At 38.2% G+C, this 19105-nt stretch overlaps 1 protein-coding gene across 2 annotated transcripts in view; it reads right to left on the reverse strand.

The window, feature by feature from the left end:
- Window positions 1-19105, reverse strand: part of CARNMT1 (carnosine N-methyltransferase 1) — a 43401-nt gene that overhangs the window by 10275 nt on the left and 14021 nt on the right. For both annotated transcript variants that reach the window (XM_030292967.1, XM_030292968.1), the window contains 3 exons: window positions 6053-6193; window positions 4907-5085; window positions 2544-2657 (listed from right to left, as the gene is read on the reverse strand). In XM_030292967.1, coding sequence (XP_030148827.1) covers window positions 2544-2657; window positions 4907-5085; window positions 6053-6193 — 434 coding nt within the window. The remainder of the gene's footprint in view (window positions 1-2543; window positions 2658-4906; window positions 5086-6052; window positions 6194-19105) is intronic.

The following is a 19105-nucleotide window of genomic DNA, read 5'->3' on the forward strand; positions in this document are numbered from 1 at the left end:
TCGAGGTATTGGATCTGGGCTGTGAGCCTGTCTCTGCCATATATAAGCTCCAGGACGCCAAGGACCCCAAAGATCCCACGGCTAGTTACTTAAAAGCAAGACTCAGTTTCTTCAACTGTAAGACAGTAGACATACCATTTCTACATAGGGCTGTTTTCAGATTAAATAATGTATTTACAAGTGGCTCACACACCGTCTAACCCCCAGTGAGCAAATAACCAGTAGGTAATACATTTGACCGTTGAAAATCACAGGTGTGAGCTGCACCGATCCACTTACACACGTTTTGTGTTGATAAATACATGCCAGTGAAACTTAATGTACTCAGTGTATTTTTTCTTCCTTATAATTTTTTTTAACTTTTTAAATATTTTTTTATTTATTTTTGAGAGAGAGAGAGAGAGAGAGAGCGAGCATGAAAAGGGGAGAGGCAGAGAAAGAGGGAGACACAGCATCTGAAGCAGGTTCCAGGCTCTGAGCTGTCAGCGCAGAGCCCGATGCGGGACTAGAACTCACTAACTGCTAGATGATGACCTGAGCCGAAGTCAGACGCTTAACCACCTGAGCCACCCACAGACCCCACCTTCCTTATAATTTTCTTTATAACATTTTCTTTCCTCTAGCTTCCTTTACTGTAAGAATACAATATATAATACATGTAATATACAAAATATGTGTTAACTATGTTATCAGTAGGCTTCTGGTCAACAGCAGGCATTAGTAGTTAAGTTTTTGGGGAGTCAAAAGTTATATGCAGGGGCACCTGGGTGGCTCGGTCGGTTAAGCGTCTGACTTCGGCTCAGGTCATGATCTCACGGTCTGTGAGTTCGAGCCCCGCATCGGGCTCTGTGCTGACCGCTCAGAGCCTGGAGCCTGTTTCAGATTCTGTATGTTCCTTTCTCTCTGCCCCTCCCCTGTTCATGCTCTGTCTCTCTGTCTCAAAAATAAATAAATGTTAAAAAAATTAAAAAAAAAAAAAAGTTATATGCAGATTTTTTATTGTGCAAGGGGTCAGCATCCCTCTAATGCCCACATTGTTCAAGGGTCAACTGTATTACAGTTCAATCATTTCTTGGGGAATTTTTAAAGAAATCTGCTTTAAAGAAGTGACCACTTTTAAAGAGGATCTAAGGTTTGAGATAATTGTTTCATATGATGGTTACATTTTACAACTACTCTCATTTGCCCCCATGAAATTCTAAAGAGAAATTTGAAAAGACCTAATACTGCCTCTAGTCTTAGTCCTAATGGGAAAATCTGTGGTCAACTCCAATCACTAAAAAGAGAGCACAGAGGTGCCTGGGTGGCTCAATCAGTTAAGTGTCCGACTTCAGCTCAGGTCATGATCTCACGGTCCATGAGTTCGAGACCCACATCAGACTCTGTGCAGACAGCTTGGAGCTTGCAGCCTGCTTCAGATTTGAGGTCTCCCTTTCTCTCTGTCCCTCCCCCACTCACACTCTGTCTCTGTCTCTCAAAAAATGAGTAAACGTTAAAAAAAAAAAAAAAATTTTTTTTTTTTAAAAGAGCACATGAGAGAACCAACAACAAAACTAGACCAATCCTGAAGGCCATGGATTCAAACAAGGTGTATCTGTCCTCTTATGTTACGTAATAACCCTCATCTTGAAAATCTTTATATTCTAGTCATTACGTCTATTTTTTTTTTAAGTTTATTTACTTACTTTGAGAGAGAGAGAGAGAGAGAGAGAGAGAGAGAGAGCGAGCGAGCAGGAACAGGGGAGGGACAGAGACAGAGGGAGTGGGAGAGAATCCCAAGCCGGCTCCCCACTGTCAGCACACAGCTCAGTCCCACAAACTGTAAGATCATGAACTGAGCCGAAGTGAGGAGTCGGACGCCGAACTGACTGGGCCCACAGGCGCCCCTAGCCATTATGTCTTTCTTAACATGGATTATACATCTAACTAAAAGAGACAAGTATATTTACCTTGGTATTATTACTCTCCCTTTATTTTAAAGGAGGAGGATAAAACTGGTAACTTCCTCCAGATGCTGGATGGGAATATTCATCACCTAGTAGTAGGATGCAGTAAAAAGGTTTTTGCATAAATGAAATGATATTCTCTCTTAAACTCAAGGCAGTCCTGAAAATCACCTTATCTACTCTTTTCCCACTATGTATTTGTACCTCGGAGAAAGTTGCGGGGGGGGGGGGGGGGGCGGTTTAAGGACTTTCTTTCAAATGTTTCATTTGAAAGAAAAAAAGAGCACTTCCTTCTTGACAGATTGCTGTCACTGGAGGGGAGGGTGGGGATGATGAGAGAAGGATTATCAGGGTAATAACTGTACTCTTTGAAACGAGGACTGCTGTGAGAATGACCTAGGAGAATACACAACTTCTGGGGTTTCCACTGCTTTCAGAGGAACTGCATGACTGACTAGGATAGTATCTAAAGGATACTGTACAACTTAACTAACTATAACCTCTGTGAACATTGGTTACTGTGAAATTACCAAACAGAGAATTGCTCTAAGTACTCAGATAACTGTATGAGATTCTAATAAATACCGAGGAACTTACCTAGATTTATCCAAATTCCACCTGGCTTGAGTATTTTCCATATTGTGTCAATATAATCGATTACATTGTGAGCTGTGTCTATGAAGAAACAGGTAGCAATGCAGTCCCAGGTATCTAGTGAAGGAAAGCCAAGTTACTACATTTAATTATGTTATTCTGCCTTTTCTTTTAATTAATTCCATAAATGTACCAGCTATGTCTTAAGAGACTATGAATATTTAATTTAACTGGAGGAATACAGAAGCTAAACTCTTCCAATCAACTGTGTAATTACGGTAACCAAACAATCATTTATGAGATACTTTGCAATTCATAAAAGTTTTTATTAAGAATTTGATAGTCGGGGTGCCTGGGTGGTTCAGTCAGTTAAGCGTCTGACTTCAGCTCAGGTCATGATCTCGCAGTTCTCAGATTTGAGCCCCGCATCGGGCTCTGTGCTGGCAGCTTGGAGCCTGGAGCCTGCTTCGGATTCTGTGCCCCTCTCCCTCTCTCTCTCTCTGCCCCTACCCTGCTCATGCTCGCTCTCTCTCTCTCTCTTTCTCTCTCAAAAATAAATAAACATTAAAAAAGTTTTTTTAAAAAAAGAAAGAATTTGATGATCAGCTTGGAAACCATTTTCGATAGCCTATATTACTAGTATCTTTACCAAAAGGTACTCGTAAGAGTTTTGTTTATAATCTACTCAATGTCTACCCTTCATTTCAAATCAATTAAGATAAACAGTTATCTGAACTTTAAACTGTGATTTAAGCCAATGTTAACCATCAATTCTGGCAAGTTTCAGAAAGACTGTAGGCACTTATTGCCAAGTAAGAAATGAATGGCATCAAAATACTCAAACTACCTGCCAGTGCTCCGGATACTGGCCGGTGTAAAAGGGGGGCCAGGTAGCCAAGTGAACCCCCTGGACAGCAGTGTCCTTGGAGGCTGTGGCCCAGGACAGGGACAGAGGCTGAACTAAGGCAGGCCTCCGTACAAATGCTGGCACGACAAAGGCACGCATCCAACCGAGGAGGCCTGTGTCACCATCTGCTCTCCCAAATCCTGCTGCAGAACAACGTCCCCTGGACTCGCCTAACTGATGTTTCCCATTATTTCAGCTCTATTCTGAGCCCTCGCTCTCCATCCCCAGCACCCAACATCTTCCATCTCACTCTTTCCACCTTCAAAGTACAGGTTTTCCCAATGTCAGAGTTCAGGGAAAAAGAAACAAAAACCTACCTCAATAATCCCTCTAATGGCTTCCCACTTCTCTGAGTACAATCAAACCCTCCCCAACCTGGCCTCCCACCGCGGTGCCCACTGCCCACCACACCCCAGCCCGAGTGGCCTCTCGCTCTTCCTTGAGCAGAACAAGCGCCCTCCCCACCGCGAATCCTCCTTCTCTCGCCACTCTTTCTCTCTGCAACATTCCCCCCCAAGTATCTAATGGCTTGCCTCTTCACTTTTTCGAGGTTCTCTGCTCAACATTTTTTTAAAGTTTGGCTTGGAAAGGACTTCCCTGAGAACTCGATGAACAGCAGCCCCTCCCCCGCCACTCTATATCCTTGTCACCCTGCCTTAGTATTCTTCCTCACAATGTTCATGTCACTGCCCCTCACTCCCTATCAGAATAGAAACCCCTGTACAGGGACTGTGCTTTGCTCACTGCTCTCTTTCCAATGCCTACCACACACCTGGGACTTAGCAGGTGCTCAGAAAAGTACCTGTTGAATTAATGACCTTACCGACCTCTCAGCATTCTACTTTTCCTCTTGCTTTTACTGCCAATCCACTTCCCCTTGCCCCTCTCTCCATTACCGTCTCCTTTTCTCTAATGCTGGCTCAAACTTCGACAGTTTGCCCAGGTGAAGTCCAAACTTCATAACCTGATTATAAAGGTCTTCCACAATCTGGAACCAACCTACTTTTCTAGCCACATCTGCCATTAAGCTCCCAAACCAACCTCTCTTTTCCTTCCAGTCAGGCTGTGTCACCATCTCCGATGATCTTATTCATTCATCTCTTTGTACTACCTCTCTCTCCCTATTCTTGAAGTCACAGCCTTCTCTCTACAAAGAACTTCTTTCCCACACTCATCTACTTTTAGCTTTACTGTACTCATTACTCACTGAAATTTATTTACATGTCATCTTATATTAATAGACCCAACAGAGTCTACATTTCTGAATTGTGGAATCTTACCCTTCTTTATATTTCCCATCATTACCTTACATATGTCTTTGAATATCCTAAATTGTCACTGAAGTATACCTCACATTCTACTATCAGAGTGAATGACCAAAACTTTGCCTTAGTATAAAATTGGCTCATTAAATTTAGAACAAAGAACAAGACCGTTTAAATGCTTGTTTTGGACTTACTGCATTCTGAATAAATCTCCTGAAAATCTCCTGCTGTCATCGAAAAGTTAGAACCGGGAGGAAGACTGTGGGGATCAACATCAGGGAAAAAGATGGGTCGAATCTGATCCGCTGACCTCCGGTTATTGCTAAACTGATGAATCCAAGGATAAAGCTTATATTTATTAACTTCAGAACATCTGCAAAATAGGAGCATAAAATTCAGTGTTAACTAAAAACTTCACCAAAAAAAATCTACTTTAAACACTAAAATATAATCTGATTGAACGTTTACTTATAAAACTCATTAATACTTAAAAGTGCTACCACTATACCCCTCCCCAATTATCTGAAAATGCACATACACATGTAGATGAGCAACCAATCATGAATTAAAAGACAGGAAAAAAATTAAAGTAAATTCAGAAATATAAATGTGTCGTTCACTCACATTTTAAAAAATGTGTTTCCAAACTTCAGACTCAAGTAAAAACACAGTCCACTATTTTCTCAAAAAAGTGGTATGGGTTTCGTTTGCTACTCAACTATTCTAATTATCTCCTTTTAACCTTCTCACCCCTCCCTAACTCACACTGCCACCAAGAAAACATTGTATTTAATTTAAACAAGGCAGCTAGTTCTTTTTTTCCCAATGCACCTCTTCTGGCTTTAAAAATAAGAACGCTTTTCTACTATTTTCTAAGACAGGCCACAGAAATTCTGAGAGATGTTTCCAACTCAGTCATAGGAGCATACTTGGCCACTTTATAAGATATCTGATTAAGGGAAGAAGTTACGACTGCTACACCGAACTCTGATTCCATTAAAGAAACCAATGGGTGGAGAAGTTTAGGGAACAGAGAGAAAACACTCCTTCCCGGATCATACATACAGTCTTGCAATTCTGCACAGGAAGCATTTCTGTTTTGTGGGATACCTCATCATTTTCTAAAAAGTCACTTATCCATCCTGTTTCAACATTCTGCTAACTAGGAACTGATTAAAAGTGGTATTTTGTATAAGCAACTTGATGTTAATATAAGAAACAATTATGACACATGTAATCAAACACTATGTATTTATCTTCAAATTCAGAATTGCTCAAAAATAGGTAAGTCAATCTGATTCTGAGAAATTACTATTTCTAGCAAAAAGTAAATTAAATACCTGTTGAGTACAAAGTTGGAAGAAAAGAGCATAAAAAAACTCCATTCATTTCCTTGACAAGCATAACCTAGCATAGCTATCTCCCAGGCCAGTCTTCCTAGTCCAGCACCAGGTACCAGAATATTTACTTTAGAAGGATCCCTGAAATGAAATAAGGCAATTATGTCCAACCCCTCAAAGAAAAAAAAAAAAAAAGACAAAATCCACATTAACTAAAAACTTAGATATTCAGTAAGTTCACTCGAGACTCTGACTTCTTAAAATTGAGAAGTACTTCTAAACATAAATGGAAAATAAGAGTATGAGGAATTATCACATGTGCAGATATCGGATGAAGGTTTCATGCTCTAAATATTTTTCAGGAAAAAAAGGAGTCACCTTATATCTAACTTACAAAGACACTCATATTCCCAAGTAGCTGTCACTTGAACAACAACTACCTCAAGAAGACAAATTATCCCCAGGGAAGGGATCCCGATACACACAAAGACTGAACAAAATTATTTTATCATGGAACAGTAAAACAATACATTATTTCTAAAGTCTGTAGCAAATACAATGGTTTGTGTGACTAAGATAAAATGTATGTAGATTTTAACGTGTTAGGTGTATCTGTAAGAGTCTACGGATTTTGCCGGCACAAGAACCTGGAGGGAGGGTGTCCTCATGGGCAAAGTGAGGAAGCGCCTCCTAACTGAGCACAGATAGTGGCAAGCAGGTCACACCAAACCACTGGCTCTCCACCGATTAGCATCACACTACAGTCACAACTTCTCTTCACCGTAAGACTCACCATCCACTTTCAAATGGCTAACAGCCTTAGCAAAGCAAGGGACTTTCTCAGAAATTCCAGTCAAATAGAACTCTAGGGGAACCAAAATGGCATCTTATAGACATCAGCTGCCATCATGTCAATTAAGAAGGAATTTCATTATCATCTGCATTCTCCAAATTTAGCTCATAAATCAAATCCAGGGGCGCCAGGGTGGCTCAGGGGGTTAAGCATCTCAGAGCCTGGAGCCCGCTTCGGATTCTGTGTCTCCCTCTTCTCTCTGCCCCTACGCCGCTCATGCTCAGTCTCTCTCAAAAATAAATGAACATTAAAAAAATTTATAAAAAAAAAAAAAAATCCAATTTCCAAATCTACTCCCATGTAGAACTCTTTTTTAAATCTTTATACCACATGGTCTTTAAGTTTGGTGTGCGCCACCAAATAGCAACAGGTCTTTTCACTAGTGGCCCATATGGTAACCTCAGCATTTCCCATTCTGAAATGAAGAAGAAACAAACAGAACCATGGGGCTTTTGACAATTCAGTCTATAAATATAGTAACGTGGGACTTTGTCCACGGTCATCCAGTCTGAAACATATTACATATGTATTTGCATAACAACCTTAACAAAGTCTCTTTAGTTTCACTCTTTAATTTTATATATACAGTAAGGCACATCCAAGATTTGTTAAAAATTATTTCTGACAAGTAGGCTTATTCTGATATAGACATTCTTTAATATTTGATATGAGCAAACTGATGCCAAGTGGTCATAGAACAGTTTTCACTAAAATAAAATGCTTTCTTATTTCAGGTTATGCACAATGTCTCTATGTGTGAACACTTTAATATTTTTTCTTTTTTTGTTTTGTTTTTAGAGAGAGAATGCAAGTGGGAGAGAAGGGCAGAGGGAGGGAGAGACAGAGAGAGAGAGAGAGAGAGAGAGAGAGAGAGAGAGAGAGAGACTGACCCAAGCAGGCTCCATGCTCAGCACGGAGCCTGATATGCAGCTCAATCCCATGGTCCTGGGATTGTGACCTGAACTGAAATCAAGAATCAGACACTCAAATAACTGACCCTCCCAGGCACCCCAACACTTTAATTTTTAATTGACTTTATAGATTAAACTTTAAATTTTTTTTTAATTTTTAAGTAATCTGTACATCCAACGTGGGGTTCGAACTTACAACCCCAAGATCAAGAGTCAGACGTTCTTCTGACTGAGCCAGCCGGGTGCCTCTGATTACGTTTCTTTTTTTCTTTTTTTAATGTTTATTTATTTTTGAGACAGAGAGAGAGCACGAATGGTGGAAGGTCAGAGAGAGAGGGAGACACAGAATCCGAAGCAGGCTCCAGGCTCCAAGTTGTCAGCACAGAGCCCGACGCGGGGCTCGAACTCACAGACCATGAGATCGTGACCTGAGCCAAAGTTCGATGCTCAACTGACTGACCCAGGCGCCCCTGATTACATTTCTAATGAAGAGAATGGGTAACGTCCTCTCGCTTGGTGTAGACCTACCTGCACCAGTATCTAACAAGCATATACATATTTTTATTATCAAAATTTGTAAAACTACAAGCCATAGAACTCTTTGCTACCCTTTGTTTAAAGGACATGCCACTGTGACACCTCACCCAGGCCTGCCTCTCTCATTTCCACTCCCTATCAGATCCACCAAAACCCTCACTCTCCCAGAATTACCTCTTTATTTTTCTCAGTTCCTATTTGCCCAATCAAAACATGCCTTTTTCCCAAGTGACCGTTCTCACCTTAGATTAAAAAATAAAAAAAAAAAAAAAGGCAAAGTAATGCAACAAAAAGTAAATGATATGGAAGTAAATTCATAGAGTAAACTGTTATAAAAAATAATCACTAATAATTTCTGAATGGCTGATGAGCTGAGTAAAATATTACCATGAAGAAATTAGAAATCCTGCTAACCCTAAGGGGCAGTTGTGTTAACAATGGTGCCGGACAATTATTTTGTTAACTTATGGAAAGCTAAACTTTATGACCAAATTCTCCTTACCTAAAAAGGCCTATAGAACTCTCTACCCCCACCTTGTGGCAGAAAGTGCCATATAAAACTACTAAAAAGCTATCAAGCCGTGCAATGCAGACTATATCAAGGCCCCAGACTAAGAGCAGAGATCATGATAGATCTATCTATTATGTAATATATATTTATGTGGGTATATAAAAGACACATTAAAATAAATGCCACAGAATTGAAAAAACAGTCAAAAATCAAGCAATGAATGAATGACATGGTGAGAATTTTTCCCTAAATTTTTGTCCTTAGCTAGATTTGTTTTTCATTGGGTTATTATATGAGGGATACTAACAGCATAATGGAAAGTGTCTCTAATTTAATGTGTATGAAACTAAAACATGCTAAAAGGCAGTTTCCGCTAGGACTCCAGGTCAACTCTACAGCATTTCAATGAAGATATTTCTGCGATAAGTAAGAGAACTAGAAGTCTACATATAGACTTTGGGGTGAGGTGACTTTAACCTTGACTAAAACTTAGAAAACCAGGCATAGAGGCATATTACGTGGGGCTCAATAATCAAATGATGCTGCTGGAGATTCTTCGCAAAGAAATGTAAGCTAACAGGTCTACCTACTTACTAAGGTCCGACTATGGAGAAGCAGTATGTTTGCTACCAATGTGGCACCCCTGAGAAGAGCAGGAAAAGTTTCAGCAGTTTACCCCAGACAAGCAAGAATGAAGAGCGTACTCCTGTAAGGACAGGGCAGGGGCCCCTGCGTGTCTAAAGAGGCCGTGCATCGTGCCTGTCCCGCGCTCCGTGCTCCAACCATCCATCAGCAGCAGTAATTGCTCTTCTTGAGAGAGGTTTCCTTTATTGCACACAGAATGATTTCTGTGCTGCGGCTGCAGGATTAGCAAGTTCCAAAACACAAAAGACTTTCTCTTGGGTCAACGTGACCCCTGGAGGTCAGGAGCGCGCGCAACTTTCAAGCACTTGGGAGTGTTCCGTCCTGCTTGAACCGTAGCAGTTCTCTGTTCAATACAGTAAAAGCCACTAACCACTTGCGACTACTGAACACTTAAAACGTGGCTAGTCCAAGTTGAGAGGTGTTGCAAGTGTGAAACAGATGCCAGATTTCAAAGATCTAGTATAAAAAAGGAGTGTAAAATACCTCATTAATAATCTCACATACTGATTATATGCTGAAATAATATTTCAGATACACTGGGCTATTAAAGTATATTATTAATTTCACCTGTGACTTTTTATGTGGCTATTACAGAAGTTAAAATAACATATACAGCTTGCATTTTATTTCCATTGACCGGGGCTGATCCACACACAGAAATGGTAAAAACACAATTTTGAGCAAAAGCCAATTGTGAAATGACACCACAAACCATTCTTTGAACTTTTACAATATAAAGAACAATAAAATATATTGTTTATAAAGGTGTATGAACATGTAGTTAATGTCGGAAGGCTAGAGTAACAAATTCATATTAGCTATTATCTCTGGAAAGAGATAAGAATATATACTCAGCATGGTTTGCAGGGCACGGTTTCAACTGTGTCTATAATGTTTCTTTTACAAAATATATGCCAAAAAACCCACGCAAAAAAAAAAAAAAAAAAAAAAAAAAAAAAAAAAACAGCCTTGAAGTAAATATGGCAAAATTTAAAGGTCTAACAGAGGTAGGCATTCAAATATTTTTTATTCGAAGTAGAAAATGGGTTAGAAACCCCATTAGTGTCTAGCCCCTTCAAAAATATGATCCCAGTTTACCTCTTCATTCCACTCTCAACACAGAACTCCACGTATCAAACAACTCCTCACCAATTCCAGAAAACACCTCCTCCTCACCTTCATCTTCAGAGCTCCTACACACCCACAGAAACTCAGTTTAAATGATCACCTACCTCATTCATCTATGAAGTCGTTCCCAAATATCCCAGGCAAAGCTTGAACTCACTACCCAGTGCTCTCAGCACTTCATACCTCTGTTATAGTTTATATTCCAAGTTCTTCTATGCCCCACAGACCAGTCACCTGTTTCTGTAAATAAGACTTCATTGCAACACAGTCATACACATAGACATATGGTCTGTGGCTGTGTCCCCCAACAACAGAGAAAAGCCTAAAATATTTACTAGCTGGCCCTTTAAGAAGTTTGCCATCCCAACACTACACGTCTGGAACCTCTCTCCTACTCCTACACAGAGCTTCCTTAACCTGTTTTATGACTGAATAAGTATTCTACTACATGACTGTAACATAATGTATCAAAATCTACTAAGGACATTTCCATTCTTTCCCATCTTTTGTTAGTATAATGTTAAAATTAATACCCTTGGCATAGATGATCTTTCACATTCAGGAATAAATATATCTGTAGAAAGCTTCCCCAAAATTGAATTTCAAGAGTCAAAAGATAAACATTAAAATTTTGTTAAATATTACCAAGTTGCCCTCCATAAGATTGTACTGATTTATTCTTCCATCAGCAAGCTAGAGGTTTCTTCAGGTCTTCAGTAAGTTATGTAATTTTTAAACTTTGCATTGTAATAGGTGAAAAATGGCATCTTAGTGTGTTTTTCACATTTGCATATTCTTAGGAGATGGAGTTCCTTGTATTTCGTGTTCTGTGTACTGTCTATTTACACTATTTTTCTACTGGGTTATTAGTATACATTGTTTTCCCACTGAGATATTACTCTAGATTTGTAAGCACTTGAAATCCTGAATTTTAAGAGCTTGAGATCTTGTTTGAAAGACATCTGAAATATTTGTCTTTGGCCTAAGAGGGCTTTCAGGATGAGGGGTATATCTAAATTTTCAGGCTCTACTCTTCAATTATTTGGCAGTCTACATTTCCTCTATTTTCCCGTTTTAAATGGTTTCTTTTAGCTAAAAGAATCCTTTCATAAATTATATAGTCCTTATTTTAATCTAAGTAGAAAAAAATGCTTCTTTAAAGCTCATCCTAATGCCCAACTATATGAGACAAAAATATATTCAACTAGGCAATTGTGTACCTGTTATCTCTTTGGAGTGAACTGCAGACATGATAGATTTCTCCCACACACAAACAAAATACCACTTCAAATTCTTCTAAACTAGGATGGGCTAATGAAATTAGGACCTAAATATACAGTCTGACAGTTTTCAGAATTCATAAGAGAATACAGTTTCACATGGCTGTGCTTTTTCATCTCAGGACTCAAGACTCTCTTTCCTTAGCAGCTATAAACTTTATAGCATAAAATTCTTAAATTCAAATGATTAAATGATTAGATAGTCACCTGAAAAATTAAAACTCTCCATCCATTCAGTTCAGACCACCAACTGAAATGTTACTGTGCTTATGTTCGTATTTAAGAAAAAGCTTTAAAATTACATTGCTAATTTCAATGAGCAACTCTGCTCACTAAAGCAGAGTCCAAGTCTATTTAAACCCTAAACAGACTAGAAGCTAGTAATTACTGAAATGGTTGGCATCCGGCACAATTAAACAGCATTTCCTTAATGAACAGAGACCCCAATACATGTGTCAATCTGTGGCTTCAAAGCTGCCTGTGCTTGTAAATTCAGGCATTTAAAAACTCTAAGCAAACAAATAAAAATAAAAACTCTAAACAGAGACAAACTGGACCAACTCATGACAAGTGTGTTTTCATAGGAAAAAAATATTTTAATGATCACAGGCATAGTTAATTCTATGCATATCTAAATATATTCTCTTTTAGAGACGGCTCAGTTAGAAAAAGCCTCCACTAAAATTTCAGAAAGAAAGAACCCAACACACCAGGGAACAAGGTGGTGAAAAGAGGACAACTTGGTTTGGTGCTGTCGTTTCTATCTCTGGGGGTGCTGCGCTTTTCGCAGAACTTCCAACAGCGCTATGTTGGGACAAAGCATCGGAGATTCACCACCTCTGTGGTCCGTAGGAGCCACTATGAGGAGGGCCCAGGGAAGAATTTGCCATTTTCAGTGGAAAACAAGTGGTGGTTACTTGTTATGATGACTACGTACTTTGGACCTGGATTTGCTGCACCTTTTTTTTTTTTTATAGTAAGACACCAACTGCTTAAGAAATAAGGACGTCTGGGGTGCCTGGGTGGCTTAGTCGGTTAAGCATCCGACTTCGGCTCAGGTCATGATCTTGCGGTCCGTGAGTTCGAGCCCCGTGTCGGGCTCCGTGCTGACAGCTCAGAGCCCAGAGCCTGTTTCAGATTCTGTGTCTCCCTCTCTCTCTGACCCTCCCCCGTTCAAGCTCTGTCTCTGTCTCAAAAATAAATAAACGTTAAAAAAAAAAAAAATGAAAAAAAAAAAGAAATAAGGATGTTTTAATTAATCCATTAAACAGATGTGAAAAGGAGCATTTTAAGAAGTGCAGTCTCTCTGAAAAATGGATCAAACTCTTGAATTCAACATACTCAATATGTTTGTAAATAAACTTATGGCATGAATCCTTAATGCCTCTTCTCTGAAACCTGGAATGTAATAATTGTGCTTACTTTTTATTTAGGAAATGTTCCAGAATTTGTTTGGTCAAAATATGTGTGTAATTTAGCCTCTTTCTTGGTTTTAAATTTTGAGATTTAATTTTTGATTACTAGGTCAGGACCTTGTTGGTAATTTATGTTCTATAAAATGCAAATTTGACTTTGCTGTCCCACAATAATTTTTTTTAATTGAAAAAGAGGAAGAAGTGTACTTTTAGTCTTTACTTTGAGGCAGTAAAATTGTTTTTCTTCATGAGTGATAATTACTTAATCATGAGTAAAACCAATAGTGAGTGTACAGAGTGAAGTAAAAGAGCTTTTTTCCCTCCAGACTTGTTATCTAAAACTAAATTTTTTGCCTTGATAAATTTGTTATTGACCAATACCAGTTTTGTTTAGACTGAATAAAAGTAGAATATCTGAAATGAAAAGTAAAAAAAAAAAAAAAGAAAAAGAACCCAAGCAGACATAAATTCGAGTCAAATCCAGCCTGAAATATGAAGACATCAAATTCCCATGTGCTTGCTGTGGCATAAATAGGGGCCTGGAAATTTATCTGAGACTCAACACTGACCAGGACTGAGCTAAGAATCAACCTGGATTCTGAAGGGCTGTATTAATGTCCCTTCCAAGGACGAGGGGTTTACTTTTTTATGGCAAAGTTATGACTTTAATACAGATATTGACTTTACTGTTTTATTAGCTTCATGTTTTTAAGGTTCTATGACAGCTCATCTTACCAACTATAAGGAAACCAACCTACATTAAACAAGAAAAACAAATGACATAGGAAAAGATAATGAAAGGTTCTCACCAGGTCCAAGAATGGCACCAAAAAAAGAAGGCTAACAGATACTTTGGCACACTCCATTCAAAGTTTAAATACACCAGTCTACTTTTATAATATTATTTACTTTCAGGGAAGGGAAATGGGTGGCTGGGTAACAGTTATGGGAAAGAGACTTTAAATGCTGTTAAGTTTTTAAATTTTTGAATACTGTGATATGTTTTACCAAATCAAAATCATTTAATTATTATTTTATTTTAAAATAAATGATTACAATCATTAAGAGTTAATCCATCCTTTTCTCACCAGTCCACATTCTATCTTTCAGTAGAAATAGTAATAATAACAGTAGATAGATAACAGCAAAATAATCTTCTGTATTAGTTCACCAGGAAATTTAACAATGGCAAGCCCTATCGTAAAGCTTTTTTTTTTTACCGTTTTATTTATTTTTGACAGAGAGAGAGAGACAGAGCATGAACGAGGGAGGGGTAGAGAGAGAAGGAGATACAGAATCTGAAGCCGGCTCCAGGCTCTAAGCTGTCGGCACGGAGCACGACGCGGGGCTCGAACCCACAAACCATGAGATCATGACCTGAGCCGAAGCTGGAGGCTTAACCAACTGAGCCACCCAGGCGCCTGATAGCTGACATTGTTATACTGACTGGACAGCATGGTAATATACATGATTCATTGATCGTGACTAAATGAGTATGAACAAAGTCATGTCGAAAGTGCTAGAAATGATGCTGACATAAGCATTTGGCATTTAGCTTTCCAAAAATACCCAAAATTTGGTACATTCCAATTATAAAGAGTCTCACTTCATAACCTACTTTTCAAAAACAGAAATAATTTGAATTTTGAGAAATACCTGGATTTTATGTTTATAGAAGCTATTCAGCTATTATTTTTAGAGCAGAGCACTGAATATATACACTGACAGCACCAACTAGAAACTATGAGTATAACATCCTACAATATGATCTACAATATATCAATGTTTATAAAAGTCCATAAAATTGAAAACACTTGTTTATGAAAAATAAGGAAATGAGAGATTATATCATAATTCTTTTTTAAGTCTACTTATTTTGAGAGAGAGAGAGAGAGAGAGAGAGAGAGAATGCATGTGGGAGAGGCAGAGAGACAGAGGGAGAGAGAGAGAATCCCAAGCAGGATCTGTACTATCAGCATGAAGCCTGATGCAGGGCTCAAACTCACGAACTGCAAGATCACGACCTGAGCTGAAATCAAGAGTTGGATGCTTAACTGACTGTTATCCTAATGTAGGATAAGAAAATCTGTAGCACGTATTAAAGTAAACAAAGATAGCCTTTAACAACTGTGTGATTTTTAGCTATTTATTCCAACTTGAGCCCTGAGTTATCAAAACAAACGTTATTGAGGAAGAAGACTTCATATCTTAAAGAAAAATTAAAAGCATATTTCAACATTGCCACCTCAATATTCCCTAGTCAAAGACATAAAGATGTCTCCCAATAAAGAAAAGCCATGGACCAGATGGTTTTAGAGGTGAATTCCATTAAATATTTAATGACAAATGAACACCGTTTCCTCTCAAACTCCCAAAAAAGTAAAGAACACTTCCTAACTCATTCTACGACACCAACATTATCCTGATACCAAAATCAGGTAACAACATCACAGGAAAAGAAAATTTACAAGAGTTTTCACAAAAGAAAAAGAGAACAGATCAAGAATACCCTTTTTATAAATGTAAAAATCCTCAACAAAATATTAGTAAATTGAACCCAACAACTATTAAAAGGATTGTTCACCATGAACAAATGCAAATTTATGTCAGGAATGCAAGAGTGGTTCAATATAAGACAATCAGTCAATGTAACATAACATTAATAGAACAAAGGAAAGAGGGAGGATTTTTTCACTTGGCACAGAAAAATGCAACACTTTTTCTTGATAAAAACACTCAGAACACTAGGAATAGAGAGAAAATTCCTCATAATGATAAGGGGTATTTATGAAAAACCTACAGCTAAAAACATCAAATTCAATAGTGAAAGAAAGACCCGGAACATGATAAGGATGCTCCCTTTTATCACTGCTGTTCAATGCTGTACCAGAAGTTCTGGCCGGAGCTATTCAAATGGGAAAGGAAGAGGTAAAAATCCATCTCTACTTGCAGATGTCACGAACCTGTATATTAGAAAATTGCAAAGAATCCACAAGAAAGCTCCTAGAGCTAATAAGTTAAGCAAAGTTGCAGGGTCACACAATCAACACATAAAAATCAGCTGTGTTTCTATACATCAGCAATGAACAATCCAAAAGAAAAAATTAAGAAAGTTAATTCCATTTATAATAATAGCATCGAAAAGAACTAAATACTTAAGGAAGGAATCCAACCAAGGGGGGGAAAAAAAGACTTGTACACTGAAAACTACAAAACACTGCTAAAGAAATTAAAGATCTAAATAAATAGAAAGACATCATGTCTTCATGGATAGGAAGATTTAACACCGTTAAGATATCAATACTATCCAAACCAATCTACATGTTTAACAGTCCCTAAGAAAATTCCAACACCTTTTTTTCACAAGAATGGAAACGCTGATTCTGAAATTCATATGGAATTGCAAGGGGTCCCAAAAAGCCAAAACTACCTTGAAAAATAATAAACTGAAGGACTTAAGCTTCCTGACTTCAAAATTTACAAGGCTACACAGATTAAAATACTATGGCATTGACATAAGGTCCAATGTATAGACCAACAGAACAGAAGAGAATAGAGAGCCCAGAAATAAACCTCACACATATGGTCAATTGATTTTCAACAACAGAACCAAGACAATTCGATGCAGAAAGGCTAGTCTTTTAAGAAATGGTGCTGGGAAAACTGGATATCCCTATGTAAAAAAAAATGAAGTTAGACCTTTACCTTATACCATATACAAAATTAATTCAAAACAGATCAAAGACCTAAACTTAAGAATTAAAACTATAAAACTCTTAGAAGAAAGTATTGAGGAGGGGCGCCTGGGTGGCTCAATCAGCTGAGCATCCGACTCCTGGTTTCGACTCCGTTCTTGAGTCGGAGCACTGTGTCAGGCTCTGTGCTGACAGGACGGAGCCTACTTGGGATTCTATCTCCCCTTCTCTCTCTGCCCCGCCCCTGCTCGTTCTCTCTCTCTCTCTCTCAAAATAAATAAACTTAAAAACAAAACAAAAAGAAAGTATTCAGGACACTGGATTTGGCAGTGATTTCATAAACATGACATGAAAAGCACTAGTGCCAAAAGGAAAAAACAGATAAACTGGACTTCACCAAAATTATAAAATTTTGTATGTCAAAGGACATCATAAAGTGCAGAGACAACCTATAGAGTTGGAGAAAATATTTGCAAGTCATTGATCCAACAAGGAAACCATACATACAGGAAAAAAAACGGGGGGTGGTTTCCACGTATCACAAAGATCACACAATTTCATCTATGACAAATCATCTTCAACCCAAACATAATAAAGACTATAAAAGCATGAAAAGTCAGTGTTATAAAAAATTAGACACCCACTGTATCCTCGTTGATAAAACTTGGAATATAAAATGTATTAACAAGTCTGCGGACACTAAAAATGTGAGTGAGTAGCATACACGTCAAGCATTTCTAGTAGTTGAAGTATTCAGAATCTGCCTAGCTTTGAAACCTATGGATAAACTTCTTTCTACAAAAACATGTCATTAGAAAACTTCTTCCTAAATTATATCTGCAGGGCACAATCAGTGAATTATTACCTATATTACTTCTGAATCTTATAGATTGGCTATTTGGACATGTAGAAATAAGCCCTGGTCTTTTTTTTTTTTTTTTTCCAGGAGCAATAATATGGCTGGAATAATAATTTCAACTGTGCTTCCAACGTTACTCACTTACTGAGCTATATCTGGGTTTCAGACCCAGAACACTATAAATCTGATTGAAGAAATATTTACAGAACTGAAAATCAGTGAAGTGTCATAACTGTCATCAACAATGGAATAAAAGAATGAAAGCTTTAAGTGACACAGGAATCACAAGTATATAATCAATCTATTATCCCCTCAACTGGATGTTAAGAACACAGCGGGCCAAAAATTTACTGACCACAAGGAGAAATACAGTGGGTGATTTTCATGGTACTGAGCTACAATCTGCATGGCACAGACGTGTAGATATTCAAACAAGGTGGATTAGCTGTCATTACACGTAAAAGGCTGACTAAATAAGAGAGCCTCAATCTTATCTTTGGCAGAGGACAGTTCCAATATACAAATGGCTTCCTGTGGACCTAGTAGGTCATCTACTGCTGAAGAAATAACTATATTTTCATGCCTTGAGAGTCCAAGTGCTTAATATTGCAAACAGCTTCCTATCAATTAATTCAGGAAAGATCGTAAAATCAATGTACACAAATCAATGTACAAGAATGAAGTAAAAGGTGAGATGCAGATGAAAACTTAGAAACTATTTCAATCTAGAAATTGACAATGGTTACATTGCCACATTTCTAGATGCAAGGTTTAGACCATTTTTTCTTACGTGATTGAAGCAGCTAATACATGCAATAATATCAAGTATTAAAAACATTTAAGAGATTCAGTCAATCTCCCAAGTTCATGGCTTGCCAGAATAAGGAGAATGCCTTTTTTCTGGTTGTCAATTTACTTCAGTTCCTACTGTTCTTTTACATACACCGTCTGGCATTCTATCAAAAAATTATGAGACATGCAAAGCAGCAAGAAAATGTACCCCATTGCTATGAGAGGAAACGATTATCAGAACTGACCCACAAACAGCACATATGTTGGAATTATCAGATAGGGATTTAAAAATAAACATAATAGGAGCGCCTGGGTGGCTCAGTTGGTTAAGCATCCAACTTGAGCTCAGGTCACGATCTCGCGGTTCAGGAGTTTGAACCCCGCATTGGGCTCTGTGCTGACAGCTCAGAGCCTGGAGCCTGCTTTG

This window comes from Lynx canadensis, chromosome D4 (assembly GCF_007474595.2).
Source record: "Lynx canadensis isolate LIC74 chromosome D4, mLynCan4.pri.v2, whole genome shotgun sequence".
In the NCBI taxonomy this organism is placed as follows: domain Eukaryota; kingdom Metazoa; phylum Chordata; class Mammalia; order Carnivora; family Felidae; genus Lynx; species Lynx canadensis.